Source organism: Geotrypetes seraphini, chromosome 6 (genome assembly GCF_902459505.1).
Source record: "Geotrypetes seraphini chromosome 6, aGeoSer1.1, whole genome shotgun sequence".
In the NCBI taxonomy this organism is placed as follows: domain Eukaryota; kingdom Metazoa; phylum Chordata; class Amphibia; order Gymnophiona; family Dermophiidae; genus Geotrypetes; species Geotrypetes seraphini.
Window position 1 is genome coordinate 212522718 of NC_047089.1, and position 24446 is coordinate 212547163.

Genomic DNA, 24446 nt, shown 5'->3' on the forward strand with positions numbered 1-24446 from the left:
GTGGAAAGGGTAAACAAAATCAGTTCTTTACTTTTTCAAATCACATGATCACTTACTAATTAGTATGTTTAGATGGGAGAAAAGAGTTGTTTCATGAAGCGCATAGTTAAGCTGTGGAAATCCATTGTCGGAACATGTAAAATGCAGCTGGGGTAAATTCCTGAAAGAAAAGTCATTTAAAACCTGGAAATTTCTGTCTTGGTTTAATCAATTATACTATCTCAGCTAGATTACTGAAATGCTATTTATCTTGGCATCACAAAGATCTGTCTCCAAAGGTTACAATTGATTTAGAATACCGCTATGAAGTTGATTTATGGAAAATGCAAATTCGATCATGTGACTCCTTTGCTTTTGAGCTTTCATAGGCTCCCGGTTCACCTCAGGATTCAATTCAAATGTGTCTGTATTGCTTTCAAAATTTTATGGGTTTTTTTGTTGTTGGGTTTTTTTTTTCAAATTCTTTATTCATTTTTCATCTTACATCAAGTACACAATATTAAATCCTTTGAAACTTTTGCACAATCACTTGAAATTCGTTCAATTATCATTTTACATACATAAATTTATTTCCTCTCCACCCACCCTTCCCACAAATATTTAATTCAAAATATCATATAAATATTGTATTCTTATCTATTAATAAAATATTTAAAAGAACTTATATACCATCCCCCCTCCCCCCTATGTATAAATGTACTTTCAGTGGAAAATGATGTCTATTCATTACACAATTTGTTAATGGCCCTCAAATCCTTTTAAAATTATTATAGTTCCCTTTTTGTATGGCAGTTGTTCTTTCCATTTTATAAATATGACATAACGAATTCCACCAAAATGTATAGTTAAGCCTATTGTAATTTTTCCAATTACTGGTGATATGTTGTATGGCGACTCCTGTCATAATCAATAAAAGTTTATTATTACTTGATGAAATTTGACTTTTTGCTCTCATTGACATCCCGAACAGAATTGTATCATATGATAAAGCTACATGGTTTTCTAGTAAACAATTAATTTGAGACCAAATTGATTTCCAAAAGGCCATGATACAGGGACAATAGAATATTAAATGGTCCAGAGTCCCTGCTTCCAGATTACAATGCCAGCATCTATTAGACTTAGAGCTATCTAACTGTTGTAATCGAAAAGGGGTCCAAAAAGCTCTATGTAACAAAAAGAACCAAGTTACATCTCATTCTCCAAGACCAAATTCGTGGCCATTGAGACGCAGAAATTTGATGCTTAATCTCAATGCTCCAAATTTGTCTAAGACCAGTCCTTGGTTTTTTATTCATATATTCAGATATCAATTTATACCACTGTGTGGCTTGGTGTCCCAAGAAATCCGCCTGAAAGCATAAGAATTCCAGACTATACTGGTTATTAAGATTTTTCCATTCAGGGAACACCTCCTGAATAGCCTGCTTCAGTTGCAACCATTTAAAACTTTGTGATTTATTAAGACCAAATTTATTGTAACTGTGAAAAATCAAGCAGTTTACCATTTGAAATAACATCATCTAAAATCCGTATACCTGCAATAATCCAATGCTTCCATACGACTTTAAATCCGCCAATTTGAATCTTGGAGTTTACCCATAAAGATTGATTTGTTGATTTATGGATTGGATTAGGTGTTAAATTACTGACATAACGCAATGTTTTCCATGTATCCATTAATATTCTGTTCTCTTATATGGTATTTTTATTCCTCTTGTTCCTCTGTTATGGAACGTTTACAGATTTTCCTATGTAAGAGGCATTCAACAATTTAAACTTTCCCTTCCTTCTAGGAAAGGAATTAAAGGAGTCAAGAACATTAGCCTTTCTTTGGCTTTAAAATTTTCTCAATTATGGAATGAACTCCCTTTAACTTTGAGATGTCCTAGTCCTTTCCAATTCTTCCATAAATCTTTAAAAACTTATTTGCTAAACATTTTGAAAATTAATCTCCTTGCAATTTTAGCATATTTTTTCTTAATTATTGTTAACTGAGTCGAGCTTCCTCTGGTTGATGTCTCGGTATGTAAAGCTAAGTTTTAGTTTAGTTTAGAAATTGTGGCGTGGTATAGCCACTTTTTAAAATGGAATTAAAGGCTAGATGAACCTTTAGTCTAACACTGTGGCAATTCTTATGTTCATAAGGGACTTGAGCATGTAGAACAGTGTTTTATATACTCAGGCACTTAGAAAATTGCTCAGCAGTATATGCATATAAAAAGCAGTTGAACAAAAACTAGAGGCCAGCCGAAACCAAACTTTTGGCTGAATTTGTGTCACTCGGTTTCAATCAAGACAGAAACTGTAAAAATATATACTGTATACTGCACTCCCTCCATCCTGCCATCCTTCCTACCTGAACAGGAGCAGCAAAATGGTTATCCCCCTAGACTCTCCATGCCAGGCTTACCTTAATAAAAGCACTGGTGATGCATTGGGGGTAGGAGTGAGCCACCTCACCCTGCTGTCTCTGCAGTCTCATGAGACTGCTGCCAGAAATAACATCAGCCATGTCGAGATTGGAGTTGGAGTTGGCATGAATAGGCAATTGGTTTTACCTATATAAGTTCCAATTTCAACATGAATGCTTTGACTTCTGGTGGCAGTCTTGTGAGACTGCTGCATGAAATTCTGGCAGCCATGTTGACTGGAACCAGCAACAGTGAGTGGTGATTGCTGCTGTCCCCACTGCATCACCAATGCTTTTTAAGGTAAGCCTGGGGCTGGGGAGTCCAGCCCCACAAGGGGTAGGGGTCCGGGGGGGCCTTGGATCTCAGATGGGAGAAAGGGCTGCACCAGAGTTTTTTTGAAACTGATCAAAAAATTGCAGTTGCTCCAGAATATTGCGGTTACGTTATTTTTTGGTCTAAAAAGATATGAAAGTGTTGCATTAGCGTATAATAATATTCATTGGTTATCGATTAAGAGGCAAATTAAGTTTAAATCAGCTTGAATAGTTCATCATATATTACAGACTCTTCAGACAATCTAATTTTGCATTATTTTTCCACCAGATTATGTGGTACTTTATTACTGTATTTTCCACAGATTAGAGGAGTACAGTATAAACGACAGCTCAACTCTTCTTTTGCTTACGCTGTTATTACACTTTGGAATAATCTATTTGTTCACATTAGAACTGATATCAATTATTTAAGGTTTCATAAAAATTAGAAAACTTTTTTTTTATTTTTTTATTGTTTGCTTTTGTATTCTATGTATTATATTTTACGGTTTCTTTGGATTTGCCTTGGACCTTTTTGGTATAGTGTGATCATTAAATTGTGCATAGATTAGATTAGTTTCAACCAAAAAAAAATGCGCTCATATTTATGACTGAAATCGAAAAAGGACTGAATTAGGAAACAAATCGAAATTAGGTTGGCCTTAACAGAAATATAGTACCTACAATCATATAAGTAGGTATTTGTGAGGACAGAGATAGGATTGCCATGTGTGTATTGTAACATTTCATCACACTAAGCTGCCAGAGATAAACTAAAATGTTAATTTAACCTGGCATCCTGTCTATAGTAATAGCAGTGCGATTGCCATGTTAGTCCACTTTAAAGGTTGTTGCATAAAAATAAAGAAAAGGAATGATAATTTGTTTAATAGGTCGAACTTAATACATCTGTGGAGTAGCTTTTGAAGTCTAGAGCCAACTTCCTCAGGTTGGGACAGTATTGATGTCCTCAAATGCTACCTGTTCCTTGCTATCTGACTTACTTATGAAGCTTGTTTGTTTCTCTATTTTCTTCCATTCATATATTCCTAGGAAATATGGTTAGTTTGGATAGTGAATTGATTCTTTATGTGTACTGTCTTGTCAGTATGGCTTAATTTTAATTTAGTTTTCTTATGTTGACACTTCAGTAAAGCAAGACAGCACATCTAATTTAAGAAAGAGCTCAATAAAATTGTCAAAAGTAATTGTGAATGCTTTTTTTTAGATCTACTAAAATTGTTTTTCTTTTACTTCATAGGTGGTATAAACTGCAATCAAAACCAGGAAAGAAGGAAAAAGAAAGGGGTCAGATTGAGATAGATGTGCAGTTTATGAGAAACAACATGACAGCAAGTTTGTTTGATTTGTCTATGCATGAGAAGTCCCAGTCACCTTTCCGAAAACTGAAGGACAAAATCAAGAGGAAGCAACACGATGGTCTGCCTGACACTGCCTCGGCCATTGTGCCCAGTATTACTCGGTCAGCAGGTGACAGTGATGAGGAGAATGCTCCACAGAAAGAGAAGAAGAAAAACAAAATCAAGAACTTATTTTCTAAGTCTGGGCTACAGAAGAACACCCTCTCCCAGTCCATGACTGTTCTACCCACATTTCAGCCAGCGCCTGTTGTATCAGAGAAAACTGTACTGAGACCAAGTGATTTCAAACCTTGTTTTGATGATGTACCACTGTCTCCAAAATCAGAAGGTAAGTGGGATACACTATTTAGTTATTATTGAAAATAAAAACACAGGACTACTGGCCATTCTGAAGATGAGCATTTCTTTTATTTGCTGGGGGCTGTTTTGTGAATATTTGTGTGAAGCTTCTTTTACATGCAGAAAAGTCATCTTATAAAATTGTACAATGATGTATGGACACTTAAATATGCATGCCGACAAGATGGTGCCTCATACTTGTACGAGTAGGCATTCCTGGGGGCATAATTTGAATGAAGTTGCAATATATATGCATATTTAAAAAATGCATGTACAGGCACACTTAACCTGCCAATCAGGCCTTAGATTAAGTGGGGATGGCGGACCCGCTATGCCTAAGGCCTGATTGGTCTAGGCTTCTAGAGCCGGGGCCAATCAGGCCTTAGGCTTCGCAGGGATGGGCCGGGAAGGGGCGGGCCCGCCTCATTTCGACGAGGCGGGCCTGCCGGCTGGATGGGCAAGACCCGTCTGGCCAACAAGAAAAGGTTAGTTTGGTGGGGGGGAGGTTTGGGGGCTGTTAGCGCGGGGGGGGGGTGCGGAGGGGATGCGTCTTCCAGCAGGAGGGATTGGGCACCCTCCTGCCGGTGATAGGTAGTGTCGGGGGGGGGGGGGGGGGGGCGGCAGGAGGGTTTGGGCACCTGCCTGCCAGCGATCGGTAGTGTCGGGGGGGCTGCAGGAGGGTTTGGGCACCCTCCTGCCAGCGATCGGTAGTGTCGGGGGGGGGGGGCAGTCGGTAGTGTCGGGGGGGGCACCCTCCTGCCGGCAATCGGACAGGCGGCCGCGGCCCGCTATACTTATAGCGGCAGAGAGATCCCTTGCCGCGATAAGTGTAGCGGGCCGTGTCTAATCTAACCCGATTCTCTAACCAGCGTCTGTAACATGGACGCCGGTTACAGAATCGGGGTTTAGTGTAGGCCCGATTCTGAATAGGACACCTCTCCCGGGCGTCCTATACAGAATCAGGGCCTCAGTGTGTGCCTTGCCTGCAGGGTGATCAGTTTTCAAATAACCCAACTACCCAGCTTTTGCAAACTGTCCTTGCAAGTTTGACATACAGAAAATGCTCTTATAAAGTTGTACAGGGGCATACATGTGTAAAAAGTAGGCACAAAGAAAACTAGTGGCTGTTTTTTCATGATCTGCATATTAAGTGTTACTGGGAGTATAGTTTGGGCAGTGATGTGATCTATCTATTTACTTTATAAAATACACAACTACATGAATAGAGTACATACACATTTTACTTCTTTCCTGGAACAGGTATGATTTGGTGCAAGTGTCTTCATGAATAACTTGATTATTGTAGGAGACTATTGTATAAGGGCACAAAAGCACTTTGATGCCTTTGTAAAATACCGTATTTTTTGCTCCATAAGATGCACCCAAGATTTAGAGGAGGAAAACAAGAAAAAAAATTCTGAACTAAATTCTCCCTGCCAGGCTCTGCACCCAACCCAACATTCCTTGCCAGGCTCTGCACCCTGTCCCCCTCCCTGCCAGGCTCTGTACACTGTCCCCCCTCCCCCCTCTGGTGGTCTAGTGGTAGACCGGGACAGGGCAGGAGGCTGGGACAAGGCACAGAGCAGGCCGGGACAGGGGACAGAGCAGCCTAGTGGCAGGCAGGCAGGCCTAGCAGCCTAGTGGCAGGGCTGGCAAGGCAGGCAGGCAGGCCTAGTGGCAGGGCAGGCAGGGCCCTCGCCACCCCGACAGGGCCCCCTAACCCCAGGCAGGCAGGGTCCCCCTTACCTTAACTCTTTCGGCAGTCCAGCGCTGTAGGGAAGGAGCTTTCAGCCTCCTGCTCTTCGCTCCTGCTTTCTCCCCCTGAGCGGCAAGCAGGCAGGTGTAAGTTTTTCACTTCCTGCCTTGTCCCATGCCGCTCTGTGAATGGTTGCCCCAGTTCTCGCAGCTGCCTGCTTGCTGCTGCCGGTGCCGCTCAGTGGGAGAAAGCAGGAGAAGAAGGGCAGGAGGCTGAAAGCTCCTGTCCTGCAGTGCTGGACCGCCATTCACGGAGCGGTAAGGCAGGAATCGAAAAACTTGCACCTGCCTTCTTGCCACTCCGACTCTGCCACTGCCGCTGGGGAGAAAGCTGGATGGAAGGGCAGGAGGCTGAAAGTTCCTGCCCTACAGCGCTGGACTGTCAGACTGCCGGAGAAATTAAGGTAGGGGAGAGGATTAGTTAGTATTCGCTCCATAAGACGCACCCTTATTTCCACCCACTTTTTGGGGGGAAAAAGTGTGTCTTATAGAGCGAAAAATACAGTAGGTGTGAGTTTGAGAAATTTTATAGGTGCCCCATTATACAATTTTCCCTATTATATTTATAAAACCCAGCTTTTAATTTTTAAAAGTGTGACATCCAGTAGGGTGGCTTCTTACAGGATGTTTTTTGGAAGGGTGCTTTGGAGTAATTCTAAGGGATAGAGACCTTAGTGTCTAAAAATTTAATTGAGGAGGACACAAGACTGAAGGTTTGCTTAGGGCACAGACTACCCTTGCAGCAGCCCTGACGACTAGTGTGGGTCCCTGAGTGACAGTTTAGTACTGTTGATTTATAAAGTGTGTTATGTTTCAACTGTCGGGGAAGTACTGCTCAGAATTTTATCATCTTGATGGTTTCTGTGCTCAAATTAGTGCATTCAGGTGTTAGATATCAAATTATCTAGTTGCCACAAATTTCTGCAGTTAAGTGTTTGTAATCTAAAGCAACAGGAGAGAAATCAATGTTTTACTATTAAATTCTTCTTTTCCAGATCTATTTCAAAATAAAACAGAAGGACGATCATCAAAGTTACTTCATCTTCCAGGAATTAGGACTCACAAAAGAACCGTCAGTGCAGATCCCAGTCAGGTGAACCAGATGACCTCTGGCAACACCAAGAAAGAAGGGCTCTCCTTTTTTAGTGGCCTTCGGTCAAAGAATGACCCTATCACACGATCCAATTTGTGCATTAATGGAAACCATGTTTACACGGAGAATACTGAGCCTAAAAGTGACACACTATCAAAGGACAGTAACCTTAGTACTTCACCTCTGGTTTTTAGGAAAACACCAGTATATGCATCAGCAGATAACCTCTCTTCCAGAAGCTTGGACGAGGTGGCCACAACTGCAGGCATGCCTGCTGATAAAAATGTATCAAGATCGTTATCTAAAGACGCCCTCAAATCAATGACCATGCCATCCTATAAAGCCTCAAACAATGAGGAATCTGGGAGCAGTAACACAATTGCAAGTTTCAACCCTCCAAAAGAAATGAAAGAGGAGAAAATTCTAGAGAAGCAGCAGCCAGCACTTGAAGAATCCCAGAACAGTAGTGCTCCTGTAAGTATTGATCCTCCCAAGGAAACAAAAGAGAGCAAGAAGTCCTCTCTGTTATCTCTTGTCACGGGAAAGAAGGATGTTGCTAAAAGCAATGAAGATGGACCGTTTTCTGAAGTTTCCTTTGAAGAGAGAGAGAAACCTGTTAACAGTCCTAAGAAGGATTCTGAGGTAGCTCTCACAGAAGATGCTCCTAGCAAGAAGAAGCCATTCAATCCATTTGATGAAGATCTGGCTGTGGAAGAAAAGAAACCAGAGCCACCTCTGGCCTCAGCAAGGACCACAAAAACCTCAGCTGTCAAGCCCAGGTTAGTCTTTGAATATCCACATCATATATTGTGAATTGCTTGTCTAAAACATATGCAGTCTTATTCCATGATTATTTTTTGAGTCAAGAGGGCTCTTTTCAAAGTTCTTTTATAGTAGTAAAATTGGTTGGCTGAAATTTGCCCTCGGTTAAGCAGCTGAACATGTGCAAGGGCTATAGGATAAAGAAAGTGTGGGCTTTAAGGCAAGGGAGGAAGAGAGCACATGTGCATTTAGTTTTCAAATGTATTCATGCTATTTTCTCTGCTATGCACCAATAGAAAGAGTAGACCCAAAACATGGATGCTTTTAGGGCCGATATATTGGTCATACTAATTTCAAAAAGAAACCAGAGTAGCCCTTTTGAAAATTTGCATATAGTACTCATGTTGTAAGGATTTGCATGATTTGCAATTAAGTTGACTATTGGAAACTGCCTCCCATAGTGTTAAAACACTTAAGAGATCTTCTAAACTATATTGGGAAGCATGCAATAACTATCAGTGCATGCCTACATTAACAGCTAACACTGCAAAATATTTAGGGTTCGCACCTCCCATGGTACCAACCCAGTGCTGGAATTTTAAAAGAGAAACCACTTGTGGTGTTTTCTTTAGAAAACTGGCTTGCAGGTCAGTGAGTACAAAGGTATGTACAGGCCTGCAAAATCCACAGAGAGTCTGAAAATTACCATTTATGTACTATATGTAAGCACATAATCGTGAACTTCAAATTTACTTATACTTAAAGTTTCAGCTTTACCAGATTTTTACTGAAGATTTATTTTTACTAACTACCAACCAGTATTCTGCCTTCTGTCAAAATAGAAGCTGTTACCCATTTATATCATTGTATAAATATGCAGTTGGAACACAATTCCAAAATAATGTTTCTATAAATCTGAGATTCAATTGGTTGAGGCTTCTAAGCAGGTGGGCATTTTGAAGGAATGACTGTGTTGCTTTTAAACTTAACATACTAATGGTTTTCTTTGACCAAACTTATAATGTCCCCATTTGCAATCAAGTGTTTGTCTTGGCTCTGGTATTCTTGCTTTACGAAGCCTCTTTCTGTGCAAGTGTTAGCTCTGTGGGGTATTGGGAAGAGTGGATCCCTGTGTAAGTTTCTTTATGACTAACCTTTTTAATGGTGCAGGCCTAGTGGTTTGGGTGTAGGAGGGTTTTTAGAGCGTCATGATTCTAACAAAAGCTACAACTACTTTTTCTGTTTCCTTCCTTTCTTTTTATTTGCAGATGTTTACCATCAGTACTTTTATCTTCAGTTACCATCTTGACTAATAAACTAATGTTAACACTGACCTTTTGGCACAAAAAGTAATCAATTGTTGTTCTAGTAAATCTTATGGTGCAAAACAGCTAGAATTACTAACATGCACTAAAATGTTATTAGTGTGTTTAAAAAAACCACAAAAATAAACTGCAGGGGTGACTGCCCATTGATGACAGAAAGGATATTTGAGGAAACCAAATGTTCAATGTAAAAGTCTTTATTCTTGGTTTTGCTTTGTATTAAAGTACAGTATGTTAGTAATTGGATCCTATTGCACAAAATAGGGCTTGCAGGAGCGCACCTTAGTAACTCTAGCTTAAAGTTTGTAACAGAAGTGAAAAAAAGATCATTGCACAACTGTGGTGTTTTTTTCCCCTAGAACATGGAGGTTGATTTGGCTTCATGTCTTATGAGTCACAAATCAGGAATCCCCAGGGATTCAAGTATATCCTTAGGCTTGTTCATCTAAAGACTTTGTTTTATGCCATTGACATTGAAAATGTCACCCTTTTTCTGCTACTTCAGGCACCAGAATTCAAAGCTAGACTGCCCCCCCCCCCCCAGTATTTTGGAAGTATTCTAATTTTCAAGTCTTTTTTGCCAACAGGAAAACACAAGGTTCAATAACAATACCCTCAGCATGCTCTGATGATAGTTTAGTAATATAATAATGGACAGTTACTGTCCAAAGCAGCAGTCTTTCAGTATAAGTGTCAAAAAATTCAGCAGTATTTTGTGGTTTGCATTGTAAAACATGAACATAAATGGGGGGAAGGGGTGAAATTGTTTAGGTAATAATCTTTAAAATTCCTGGGATTTTGTGTCTTCTGAAGCAACTGACCTCTAGATTTTATTTTGTCCTCTTTGCAGACTGGACGTGTCTTCAGAGGATGAAACCAAAGCCAGGATTGCTTCTGCTTCTCCTTTATCTGAGTTTTCTTTCTCTCTTTCTAATGATCTTGACCCTTTTTCTTTCTCCCCTAAAATGGGAAAGGAGATAAATACACAAGACTTTGAAAATCTTTCTACTCAGCCCCCCGCTCTTACTTCTCTGAATACATCTCTTTCCTGGTCTTTTCATGGCAAAAGCTTACCTTCCTCAAAAGAGAGCCTCACTAATTTAGGACTGTCCGAGCCCCAAAATGAGACTTTAAATAATAAAAGCTCTAGTAGAGACGATATCTTTAACTCACATTCTGAAAGGCCTTCCAGTTCTCAGGAGAAAATGATTACTAAGAAACCATATGAAACTAAAGAAGTACAAATTGTTACTCCATTTTCTGAAAGAAACACAAATGCTAGGAGCTCAGTTAAATCCCTTCTGAATGAGCTAAAAGGTAAAGAAAGCTTGAACTCTTTGCAGGCATTGGATGCTGAATCGCAAGATAGAAATCTACATGAGCAACAAAAAGAAAAATCTCATGAAGAGCAAGCTATCAACTCATTCCTGACCAATGGAAAGTTTGTTTCTGTATCTGATGGAGTGTATACGTCTGATAGCTCCTCTAAAACCAAAGTGACAACTTTGACTTCTGCTAAAATCAAAACTAACGAGGACAAAGAAATGTTTGACCCTATCAAAACAGACAGCTCACTGAAAGAAAGAGAATTTGTTCATCAGTTAGATTCAACATTGATTCTTTTAAGTAAACATGAAGCCATTTCAAGTCCTGCTGAGGCCCATCAAGAAAGGAATGAACACACATTTTTCTTAAATAAAATTACATCAGACAACAAACAAGAAGCGCTCTCAGGTTTAGCTGAAGTGATTACCCTAGGAGATCATGATGTAAGGAGCAAATCAGAAGAGCAGACAACAAATAACCAATTACTTCACAAAGAGCCACCCAAACCAACTGCAAGGGTTCCAACCCAGCCCATTAAAGGACAGAAAGAAGGATCTCTTATAGAAATAGAATCTAAACTTGTACCACCAAAGCCAATGCCAAGAAAACAAAACAAAATGGAATCTAACTCTTCAACAAATAGTGTTTCTTTAATATCGGAGTCCTCACTGACTGACTTCACAGTTTCTGCATTGAAGTCTGTAGTACACAAAGAAAGTCCTCTTAAACTTGAGAGAGGCTCAGAAAAAACACCTGTTCTATTAGATGCATTCACACTTGAAAACCATGATAAGGGTGATGAGGAAGGTTCTCAAAGTAAGGCTGATGATAGTGAAGATGTGTCTCATTTTGTATCAGATGGCTTCAAAATGGCAACTCCAGCTGATAATCTAAATATCAGAGATGAGCTTCCAGTAATCCCAGAGAGACCAGAAGATGAGTGGTTGATGGTAAGAAACAAGGAGGAAGAAGTTACTGAAAAACATCCTTCAGATAGACCCTGTTCTATGGATCAAATGGAGAGCTCAAGTCACATTCCCTCTGAAGAAACATGGCATCCAGAATCCAAGAAGGACCTGATTGAGAAGCAAAGTGACCAATTTAGCTCCAATAAAGCAAACCAAAATGTAGCTTCTGAGGGCAATAAACATGTGTCTTATTCAAACGAGCCAAACCAGCAAAAATCAGAACATCAGTTCAAGGGGATTAACGGCATGACAGAAAACCTCAAAAGTGATGTATCTGATGTGCAAAAAAATAACTCCCCTAATGAATCTAACCCCTTTCTGTCTGATCATTCCCTTTCTAGTCCTTCTGCTCTCTTCTCCTCTTCCAGCTTCCAGCTTCCTTCTGACACAAACCACAGTTATAGAGCAGAGTCTTCGAAAAGTCCAACAGCAGAGAGTTCTGACAAAGCTGAAAACAAAGGCAAGAAGAAACTTCTGCGGGCATGGGTTTCACCCTCTGAGACACATCCAATCCAGTCTCGGCAGAGTGATGGGATGGTGTCTACCAAGCACAGGTGAGATAACTTGAGTTCAAAAAGCACATCTCCTGTGTCAGATTATTTCATCTTCAGCTAATGTCTGTTTCTCTTCCTCATTGGTGCCCATAATGCTGTTCTGTGAGCAGGAAGGGAAAAGATAATAGTCTACTTTTTAACAAATGCTAACAAAAGTAATAGATGAGGATTGATATTCAGTAGGCAAACCTAACCAGATAACTTATTTAAATGTTGACCAGAAAGTTCAAAATCTTTCTCCAGTTTAGAGCCACTGTCCTTCTCTGGCTACTTTAGGACAGAGATTTGGCCTAACTTGGCTGGTTATATTGGATAGTGCAGAATTTCAGTGCTTTTTGGCTGCATTCTAGCTCCGCCCTCAGCATACATGCATGCATTTCTTTCTCTCTATCCCACTTTCCCCAAAGAGCTCAGAACGGGTTACAGGTTAATCATACATAATATACAGCTAACAGGTTACGATTTGCACTTATTTATATCTTGACAACTCCATTGTCTGGGCAAAAGTTAGCTGGTTAGTGGAATAAGACATTTCTGTTCAGTAAATTCCTGAACTGAATTTTTTGGATGCTGGCGTTGATATCTATTTCTTACATGCTTTGCCATTGGTAATGTTCATAGTCTAGTACATCAGCACATAAACATCTTTCATTAACTTTAATATCCTTAAATACATTCTAAAATTTCATAATCAAATCATAAAATCTTCCCCCACCCAGCATCATAATATAGCACAGTAACAAGTCAGGTAAATATATTCATGGTACATAGCACTCTGCACTTAGAGCAAAGGTGACCAACCTTTATACACAGAAGGCCACATGAATGTCTGTACTACCCTTTGCAGGCTGCAACATTACATAATGTCAGGACCAGAAGGTCACAGAGCTCCATAGACCTTCTCTATGCCTAAATAAACCTATTTAGGTGTAGAGTGACTCACAAATCGTAAATTAGATAAATAAGTAAATATTTAACTTAAAATGATGGAAGCAAATTGCTAGAGTGGCTATTCTGAAAATATCTGTGAATTACAATATTTAAAATTACCAAAACTACAGTATGGTTAATATTTTCTGTGTCTAGTACTTTCCATGGTCTCGCAGGCCTCATAATATTCAGTGGCAAACTTCAGGCTGCCCAGCCTGTTCAAATCCTGTTTCTGTCACTGACACTCTTTGTGACTTGGGCAAGCCATTTTTATCTCCCATTTGTTCAGGTACCCAGTTAGATAGTAAGCTCCTTAATACATCTGGTAGTGCCATAAAATAAGTTAAGAGATGGGTTTTTTTAGTGGCTATCTACTTATGTATCTCTACATATTTCCTTGGCTGCATAAAACATAATCTATCTAATGCATCAATGCCTATTCTTCTTATACCAAGTAGAATTCTAATCCTGGTGCTCTTGGTACACTTGAGCCCTGTTTGAAAGTTGTATAGTTTGCTAATCCTTAAGCAGAGAATTCCATAACTGCAGAGACGGAGAAAACTCTGTGCCTTATCTTTGTTTACCGAGTTGTTTTGTTTTGTTTTTTGTTGGGGGTTTTTTTGGGGGGAGGGTTAATGAAGGAATTAAGAAGAGTGCCTTAATTGTTGATGTTAGGTGCCATTGTGTTCTACGAATTGATGAATTATAGATCTAAAAAGAAATCAGTTTTGTGTTAGTTCGATAAGGTCCTGCAGCATCATCCCATGGTTGTTTTCAAGATGTCCAATTATCTGATTGCAAGTCACCCTCTTTGCCTGGTTCCTTCGATGTTCCCAAATATGATGTTCTTCTCCAATGATCTTTCTCTTCTGACAGTGTGACCAAAATAAGACGGTCATAATTACTGACCTTAAATTCTTCTAGCGATATCTTAAACATTGCTCAGATAAAAGTTAAATATAAGTTAAAGTTTTTAATTTAATCTAATATACCACAGGGTTTTCAGATAGGGCTTGTTTGCTTTCCATGTTTGCATTCTGACACTTTGCTAGCTGCAATATCTTGAATCTGTTGTTGCTGCTTAAGGAAGGTAGGTCACAGCATAGACTATTACAGTAATCTAGCCATGGTAAAAAAAATATTAGTAAATGCCAATAAAAGTACTTTAGAATTCCTTTTCATCTTAAATTTCCAGCCTTTCAGATAAGCATGCATGTTCATATCACTTTACAGTTTCTTACCAAACTTGGCACAGTGATAGAATTAATAATTCATAATAAGTGGAAAAGGCACAGTTATTTTCGTTTGTTTTTAATTGTCTTCAGTAAATTAGCTGCATTTCTGTCGGTGCAAAAGCATTTTAACATAAGAACATAAAAATTGCCGCTGCTGGGTCAGACCAGTGGTCCATCGTGCCCAGCAGTCCGCTCACGCGGCGGTCCTCTGGTCAAAGACCAGCGTCCTGAGACTAGCCCTACCTGCGTACGTTCCAGTTCAGCAGGAACTTGTCTAACTTTGTCTTGAATCTCTGGAGGGTGTTTTCCCCTATGACAGACTCCGGAAGAGAGTTCCAGTTTTCTACCACTCTCTGGGTGAAGAAGAACTTCCGTACATTCGTACGGAATCTATCCCCTTTCAGTTTTAGAAAGTGCCCTCTCGTTCTCCCTACCTTAGAGATGGTGAACAATCTGTTCTTATCTACTAAGTCTATTCCCTTCAGTACCTTGAATGTTTCGATCATGTCTCCCTCAATCTCCTCTGTTTGAGGGAGAAAAGGCCCAGTTTCTCTAATCTTTCGCTGTACGGCAGCTCCTCCAGCCCCTTAACCATCTTAGTCACTCTTCTTTGGACCTTTTCGAGTAGTACCGTGTCCTTCTTCATGTACAGCGACCAGTGCTGGACACAGTTCTCCAGGTGAGGGCGCATCATGGCCTGGTACAGCGGCATGATAACCTTCTCCGATCTGTTCGTGATCCCCTTTTTTATCATTCCTAGCATTCTGTTTTCCCTTTTCACCGCCGCTGCACATTGCGTGGACGGCTTCATCGACTTGTCAATCATAACTCCCAAGTCTCCTGGGAGGTCTCTAGAACTTTAATTTTTCTTTCTTGATTTAATTGTGCATTGCTAGCCTATGGTTGCTTTTTGGGTTAAAGTTGACTTGAGGGTTGCTGCTGCACAAGGGTAGTCTCTTTTTGGTGCTGCCACATTGGTTTTCAGGGCTGTATTTCTGTTACTCAGTAGTTTTACATAGCACTCGGGCTACAAGCTTTGTGGTATCTGTGAAGGCATTCTTTTCTTTTTTTGCAATTGGTGTGAGTACTTCAGCTGCTGTTCACCTATGTTTCTGGGTATCATGGGGCATGTAATGGAAATCTTGAAAGTTATAAGACTGGGGGTCACTGATATAACGTGTTGACACCAAGCTTTGCGTGAAGAATAATAAGCGTGTTTAATGTTGCAGTCGTGAAACTTTCAGTACTTTGTTCACACCATCCTATCAAGGACCTTATTTTGCTAGAGTCAGAACATCAGAAATTGCTTTGAAAATAAGGTTGTTGGTCACTTACGGTACATAAGTCCCATCACTCTGTCTCTTGCTGGTAGCAAAGATCAAGACTAGTTTTATAAAGTGTGGTGGAGGGGTCCTTATTTTTGTACACCTAACTACACTGCCAACAAGAGAATTGATAGCATAGTTTATCCCAGGACAGCAGGCAGATATTCTTGCCTGATGGGTGACGGCACCGACGGAGCCCCGGTACGGACAATTTTAGAGTGATTGCACTCTAAGAACTTGGAAAGTTCTAGCAGGCCGCACGCGCGAGTGCCTTCCCGCCCGACAGAGGCGCGCGGTCCCCAGTTTCTTAGTTTCCGCGGAGCTAAGAAGAGGCACTTTCAACGGCTGTTGAAAACTTTTTTCTCATTCGCCTTCCCGCTCGCGTAAACCTTTTCGGAATTTGTATTTCCCTTTTTTCTTTTCTTTTTTTAATAATTAAAAAAAAAAAAAAAAGAATTTTCTTTTTTTTTTTCCTCTCTTTTTCGGGTTCGCCCCGGCGGGGCCTGCTGCCACCATCGAGGCCTCGGCCTTCGATTTGGCAGAAGCCGTTTTCACATTCATGCCCCCCCAACCCGGTTTTAAGAAGTGCCAGCGGTGCGCAAGGCCCATTTCCCTCACTGACCCGCACAACTGGTGCTTACAGTGCCTGGGTCCTGACCATCGGGCGTCCACCTGCACCCGCTGTGCCACTCTCAAAAAGAGAACGTTAAAAAACCGCCAGATCCAACAGCAACTTTTATTTGGAACCAAGATGTCGGATTCGGCGGCACCGGTCCCGACTTCGGCCCCGACACAGTCGGCACCTACCTCATCGGCGTCGCATCCCTCAGGTAAGCCGGCTAAGAAGCCTTCCCCGCTGGAGCGTCCTCCGGTCTCAGTGGCAGCGAGCCCAATCCTGCCGACCTCGAGGCGCCCGCGGAAGCGCTCCGCTCCGATTGAGGTTAGCCCTTCGACCTCTGGTTCCTCTTCGGAGTGTAGAGCGGCACCAAAGGTACCGCAGAAGAAAAAAGCGGTACCGGTGCCTTCGCTGGACGAGCGAATTGCCGCCGTCCTGCAAGTACAGCTCAAAGAGCAATTGCAGCAGCTCCTGCCTGCTCTTCTGACACCGAGCCTTCCAGTCCCAGTCCGGTCTGATCTACCGGTACCGGCAGTGGAACAGCCTCTTTTATCGGCATCCACTCTGTCGGTACCGGTACAAACAGCTTCCTCGGTATCCATGCCAGTTTTAGCTCCGGAACTGAGGTCTTTACACCAGGCGGTGCAAACTTCGGCACCGGCACGCCCGATGACATCTCCCGTTACCGTTTCTCAGAGGTCTGTTAAGTCGACTCACAAAACTCGACACCTAGAACCCTCCACACCGGAGTCACGGGACCGTAGCTTTCAAGTGAGGGACCCTGATCTGTGGGGTGATTCAGAGGAGCCTTTCCTCTCTGAGGGAGAGTGTTCGTCAGGGGACGAGGATCCTTCTGGTTTAGATCCATCCTCCAAATCTGATGCAACTTCTTTCACCTCTTTTCTCAAAGAGATGTGCGACTCTCTCTCTATTCCCTTGGAGGCTGAATCCAAAAAATCCAAGGCATTTCTCGATGCACTGGACTTTGACCAGCCTCCAAGGGAATTCTTAAAATTGCCTCTCCATGATATTTTGCGAGAGACTTTCTATAAAAATCTAGAGACACCTTTGACCATTCCAGGAGCTCCTCACAAACTGGACTCCTTATATAAGGTCATACCTATTCCGGGCTTTGACAAACCGCAACTCCCCCATGAGTCTTTACTGGTAGAATCTACTTTAAAGAAATCCACGGGGGCTAGTGTGTACGCCTCTGTTCCTCCTGGCAGAGAAGGTAAGGCCATGGATAAGTTTGGCAAACGGTTGTATCAGAATGCGATGCTAGCTAATAGATCTAGGAACTATGCTTTCCATTTTTCGTTCTACCTTAAGCATCTCATTCAAACTTTGTCAACTTTTGAGAAATACCTCCCTGACCGTAAAAAATCTGCCTTTCGCCAAACTTCTTCATCGCTCTTACAACTTCGTAAGTTCATGGTCAGATCAATCTATGATACCTTTGAGCTGACCTCTAGGGCCACGGCTATGTCAGTGGCCATGCGGCGACTGGCCTGGCTTAGAGTTTCAGAACTCGATGTCAATCACCAAGATCGCCTGGCCAATGCACCTTGCTTGGGGGATGAGCTGTTTGGAGAATCCATGGACTCCACTACCCAAAAGCTCTCAGCTCATGAGACTCGGTGGGACACTCTCCTTAAAACGAAAAAGAAAACCCCACCTACCAGGCCTTTTCGCCAACAGTCGGCCTACCAGCGTAGATTTGTGGCTCGTCCTTTACCACAGGCCCCGCAGCAACCCAGGCGTCAGAGGCAACAACAGAGGCAAGCTGCTAGACCAGCACAGCAGCAACAACCCTTTTGACTTGGTTCTCCAGGACATAGCCAGTCTCCATCCTGCCGCCCACCTTCCGCAGCCCTTAGGAGGACGCCTTACTCTTTTCATAAGCCGTTGGGAAACCATCACCTCGGATCAGTGGGTCCTCAACATCATCCGCCACGGCTACTCTCTCAACTTTCAGACACTTCCTGCCCAAAGTCTGCCAAGAGAGTCTGCTTTGAACACTCCTCAGGTTTCACTCCTTCTTCAGGAGGTTCAATCCCTCCTCCTTCTGAATGCCATAGAGGAAGTTCCTCTAGATCAAAAGGGGCAGGGATTCTACTCCCGTTATTTTCTAGTTCCCAAAAAAACAGGAGATCTCAGACCCATCCTAGATCTTCGCGATCTCAACAAATGCTTGGTCAAAGAGAAATTCAGAATGCTCTCTTTAGCCACTCTTTACCCTCTTCTCAATCAAGGCGACTGGCTATGTTCCCTCGATCTCAAAGAAGCATACACTCACATACCGATCAATCTGGCCTCCAGACAGTACCTACGCTTCATGATCAATCGTTGTCATTACCAGTACAAGGTGCTACCCTTCGGTCTTGCCTCCTCTCCAAGAGTGTTTACCAAATGTCTGATTGTGGTGGCTGCTTTTCTACGTTCCCACCACCTTCAGGTGTTTCCTTACCTGGACGATTGGTTAATAAAGGCCAATTCATCTCAGACAGTACTCCAGGCCACCAACCAGACCATTCTATTTCTACGTTTGCTGGGGTTCGAGATCAATCTACCCAAATCTCATCTCATCCCCACTCGGAGACTTCAATTCATTGGCGCAATCTTGGACACAGTCCTCATGAGAGCATTTCTGCCGTCCAACCGTCTTCAAACGCTTCAATCTCTATGTCAGCAGGTGCTTCCACAACGTTCCATCTCTGCCAAGCAAATGATGATACTCTTGGGTCACATGGCCTCCACAGTTCATGTCACACCACTTGCACGTCTTCACCTGCGCACTCCTCAATGGACCCTAGCTACCCAGTGGTCCCAAGCGATGGATCCTTGCTCACGTCACATATCTGTAACATCATCTCTTCGTCAGTCTCTACAATGGTGGTTGATATCCTCAAATCTCTCCAGAGGTCTTCTGTTCCATCTACCTCCTCATCAACTTGTCATCACCACCGACGCCTCCCCTTATGCCTAGGGAGCTCATTTGAACGAGTTCCAAACTCAAGGACTTTGGATAGCTCAGGAAATGAAGCATCACATCAATTTCCTGGAACTCAGAGCAATGTTTTATGCCCTCAAGGCCTTCCAGCATCTTCTCTTTCCTCAAGTCCTCCTGCTGTGCACAGACAATCAAGTTGCGATGTACTACATCAACAAGCAGAGTGGGAAAGGCTCTCGCCTCTTCTGCCAAGAAGCCCAGAAGATTTGGGCTTGGGCCACAGATCACCATCTATTCCTGAAAGCTATCTACATTCAGGGAGAACAGAATTCCTTGGCGGACAAGCTCAGCAGAATTCTTCAGCCTCACGAATACCTAAGGCAGTTATATAATGTAGAACAGTGGTTCCCAACCCTGTCCTGGAGGACCACCTGGCCAATCAGGTTTTCAGGCTAGTCCTAATGAATATGCATGGAGCAGATTTGCATGCCTGTCACTTCCTTTATGTGCAAATCTCTCTCATGCATATTTAGCCTGAAAACCCGACTGGCCTGGTGGTCCTCAAGGACAGGGTTGGGAACCACTGATGTAGAACACTAAAAATAGCATATGATGCATATAAATATCCAAAAGGAGGAGAAAAGACCTCAAAGAACCCCAGGAATCCAATCAATAGAAAGACACCAGTTCAGGGTTTGGAGTCTTGTAAGGAGGTACAGATTCTCTGAAGATGGAGAAATTGACTAATTGGAAGGTTGTATTTCAAATGATGAGGATGGAAACTATAGTATGCTAATAGAGTATTCCATGGAAAAACCCGTCAGGGGTGCCCCAAGGCTCGACACTCGATCCTTTAACTCTACAGTCCATCTTCGCTCAGTGGGGCACTCCTCAGATAGACCTCTTTGCAGCTCCTCACAATCACCAGCTGCCCCTATTCTGCTCCAGACTCTACTCTCCCCACCGTCTGGCAGCGGATGCATTTCTCCTCGATTGGTCCAATCTGTTCCTGTACGCTTTCCCTCCTCTGCCTCTCATGTTAAGAACCTTGTTCAAGCTCAAGAGGGAACGAGCCACCATGATTCTGATTGCTCCACGGTGGCCCAGACAACATTGATTCTCCCTTCTACTTCAACTCAGTTCCAGGGAACCCTTTCTTCTTCCACTGTTTCCTTCTCTGCTTACACAACATCAGGAGACCCTTCTACATCCCAACCTCCAGTCTCTGCACCTGACAGCTTGGTATCTCTCGGGCTGACTTCGACTGATACTCTTTTGTCTCAGCCCGTTCGCTCCATTCTGGACGCATCCAGGAAACCGGCCACTCTGCAATGTTACCTTCAGAAGTGGACTCGATTTTCTTCCTGGTGTCTTCTTCATCATTTTGATCCCACTTCCCTTGCAGTGGAGACGTTGTTGGATTATCTTCTTTCTTTGTCTGACTCTGGCCTCAAGTCTACTTCCATCAGAGTCCACCTTAGTGCTATTGCTGCTTTTCATGAGCCAGTCCATGGAAAACTCCTCTCAGCTCATCCCTTGGTGTCCAGATTCATGCGGGGTCTTTTCAATGTGAAACCACCTCTTAAAGCCCCTCCTGTTATCTGGGATCTCAATATAGTTCTTTCCGCCTTAATGAAGCCTCCATTTGAACCTTTGGCTACCGCTTCTTTCAAGTTTCCTTATTTCTCTTACCTCTGCCAGGAGGGTCAGTGAGCTACATGCACTAGTTGCGGATCCACCTTTTACAGTCTTCCATCATGACAAGGTGGTTCTGCGTACACATCCAAAGTTTCTCCCTAAGGTTGTCTCTGAATTCCATCTCAACCAATCTATTGTTCTGCCTGTCTTCTTTCCGAAACCTCACTCGCATTCTGGAGAACAGGCTCTGCATACTTTGGACTGTAAGCGGGCTCTAGCTTACTATTTAGAGCATACTAAGCCCCACAGAGCATCTCCCCAACTCTTTCTGTCCTTTGATCCGAATAAATTAGGACGTCCTGTTACTAAACGTACGTTGTCAAATTGGCTTGCAGCGTGCATTTCATTTTGTTATGCTCAATCCGGACTGACACTGGAAGGTTCTGTCACGGCCCATAGAGTTAGAGCTATGGCAGCATCTGTGGCTTTCCTCCGTTCCACGCCTATTGAGGAAATCTGCAAGGCTGCTACATGGTCCTCAGTTCACACTTTTACATCTCACTATTGTCTGGATGCATTCTCCAGACAGGATGGACACTTCGGCCAATCTGTTTTGCAAAATTTGTTTTCCTAATGGCCAATCTACCCTCCATCCCTCTTTTTGTTAGCTTGGAGGTCACCCATCAGTCAAGAATATGCTACCTGCTTGTCCTGGGATAAAGCACAGTTACTTACCGTAACAGGTGTTATCCAGGGACAGCAGGCAGATATTCTTGCGTCCCACCCACCTCCCCGGGTTGGCTTCTTAGCTGGCTTATCCTAACTGGGGACCGCGCGCCTCTGTCGGGCGGGAAGGCACTTGCGCGTGCGCGGTGCGGCCTGCTAGAACTTTCCAAGTTCTTAGAGTGCAATCACTCTAAAATTGTCCGTACCGGGGCTCCGTCGGTGCCGTCACCCATCAGTCAAGAATATCTGCCTGCTGTCCCTGGATAACACCTGTTACGGTAAGTAACTGTGCTTTCTGGAAAGCAGCAACTACATTTATCCAATATAACAGGCATTTTGGCTATCATGCTGTGGCTTTCTTCAAGGAGTCGCAAAGATTTTTAAGTTCTTTGTGACTCCTTGAAGAAAGCCGCAACATGATAGCCGAAATGCCTGTTTTATTTATTCAGATGTGGCAAGACCTGGACAACCGCAACAATCATGCGACTCCAAATGATGAAAACCCCCACTTTCTTCTGTTTCTGTGTCCATTATATTTCTTCCTCCTCACCCCAGCCCCACACACAGCCTATCCAAACTATGAAGGCAGCAGCATTTAGCACTAGGCCTTGAGTTTCCAGTGTGTGTTTGCAGACCTCGGTACTTTGCATGGTTTTACAGCCTGAAAGGAGAAGGAGTTGGGGAGATTAGGCTCCACACTTAAGGTAACGTGGCAATGGTATCGGACCCAGGCTCCAGCACTGCATGTCCTGCCCCCTTCAAGGGGAGAGTTGCAGCATTTCTGGACTTTAGGCCTGTGACTGAAGGCTTCACACTATGATGATTTTGCCCATTAAGAAGTAGGGTAATGGCAGCAGAAGGCCTAGGGAAGGGTGCTAGCAACCCTCGCTTCATACCCGGATTCAAGTCAAATTCTAGCACCTGTAGCTATTGCTGGAGAATGGAATATTTTGCCCAATACAGCATTAGTGACTAGAGAGCTTGGCGGCAGGCTTGGAAACTGGTTTGTTTGGCCCCTCCAACCAAAAAGAGATGCTGCCTTTAGCTACTAACAAAATGGTAGCAATTTGTATAAATTTCAGTGTCATTACTCTTTTATAAAATAATGCTCTCTCATTATCTATTTTTTCCATTTTCTATACTGTTCACCCAGGGGAGCTCAGGACAGTTTACATCTAAAACACAATTTCTCACTCCCTATAAGAATCACAAACAACCTAGTTGCACATAATTATACATATTCATCACTACTGCAAAGGGCAAAACTTATATTTCAAAGTACAGCATGACAAGGCTTTTAAAACATCTGTAGAACAGACTTATTAGATATGAGCTGCCCTTGTTAATGTATCAGATAACATTAGTCTGAGGTTTGCATTCTGTCTGCTAATTCAATACTTACCTATTACTTTGAATGATTGCTTCATTCTCAGTCAGATACTAGAGATTGCAATTAAGATTAAATTGAGAAATGAATGAAGGGTAAGCAGTCATATACATGCAAATATGCACAGCTTATTGCTGCCTCTGTTTATAACAGCAGTAATTAGCTGTGGAATCTGATCTGCCTTAGATAAAAACAAGCGGAAATTAACTCTGAGATAATGCCAGGCATTGTAACATTTTAAATTCCTAGGTATAAATGTGAAAAAATGACGATGTCTATAGTTCATATAAAAACATTTGTGTTTAATGCCCTTGAAAGTGTTGGCTGCAATTTCAATAATATACTACTCCGAATCTGCAGTTTCAGTACTCGCGGATTTGGTTATTCGCAATTTTTTTTTTTAAACAAATCTCTGCATCGGACCTTCCCCAGACCTTACCTGGTGGTCTAGCGTTGACGCAGGGCAGGATCGAGACTACAACGGGCACTAAGGGCAGGATCGAGACTACAACGGGCACTCAGGGCAGCCAATTTGATGACGGCTCTGCACGGGGCAAGAGCATAGGACAATCGATCCTGCCCTGCATCATCGCTAGACACTAGGTAAGGACCACTGCTAGACCACCAGGGAAGGTTCGGGACACAGGAGGGAGGCGAGGGTGGGTCAGAGCCGGCCCTAAAAATTATCTGTTACTTTTCAATATTTGTGGGTCAGCTTTGCCCCTAATCCCTGCGAATATTGAGATTTTGCTGTATATATTTTCATAAGAACTTCATAACATCTAAAATTAGTGTGATTGCTCTACTAATTTTTGTTTGACTTTTTTCTGCATGTTCAGATCACAAAGTGATTAGAAACGTATGCCTGGATTCTCTAAATGGCACCGGTTTTTTAGGTGCCCAAGCTCAAGTGAAAAATACCTACTGGCACCTAAAAAAATCAGCGCTAGAATTGTGCTTCTGTAGGCACTTTACGGCACCTAATGCTACTGTAGGCATGGCTAATGCTGGAAGTAGCCGTAGGCACTGTAAAGCACCTACGGAAATGCAATTCACATCAAAGGTAGGCCCTGGAAATGTAGGCCTGGAAAACCCTGGCCTTCATTTCCAGTGCCTACCTTTTGCTGGAGGTGTGATTCTCTAACTAGCACTGGTTAGAGAATCTGGGCCATATTGTCTATTATTTTCCTTGATGTTCCTTCTCAAGACTCATTAAATGGACTCCTCTGTATATGCCCCCTTACATACTCATTTCCCTTGAAGCACCTATTTGTCACCAGTGTCGAACACCAGATGCTAGGTGAGATGGGCCTGAGTAACAAGTAGCATCCCAATTCACTTACGTTTTAACTGAACTATGAGCAGAGGATTGTCTTTTGGCTGGGCCTGGAAACCCATAGGATA

At 42.6% G+C, this 24446-nt stretch overlaps 1 protein-coding gene across 1 annotated transcript in view; it reads left to right on the top strand.

Annotated features, from left to right (window-relative positions):
- Window positions 1–24446, top strand: part of RAB11FIP1 (RAB11 family interacting protein 1) — a 70598-nt gene that overhangs the window by 39130 nt on the left and 7022 nt on the right. The window contains exons 2-4 of the mRNA XM_033949671.1: window positions 3990–4438; window positions 7200–8076; window positions 10235–12232. Of these exons, the coding sequence (XP_033805562.1) occupies window positions 3990–4438; window positions 7200–8076; window positions 10235–12232 (3324 nt within the window). The remainder of the gene's footprint in view (window positions 1–3989; window positions 4439–7199; window positions 8077–10234; window positions 12233–24446) is intronic.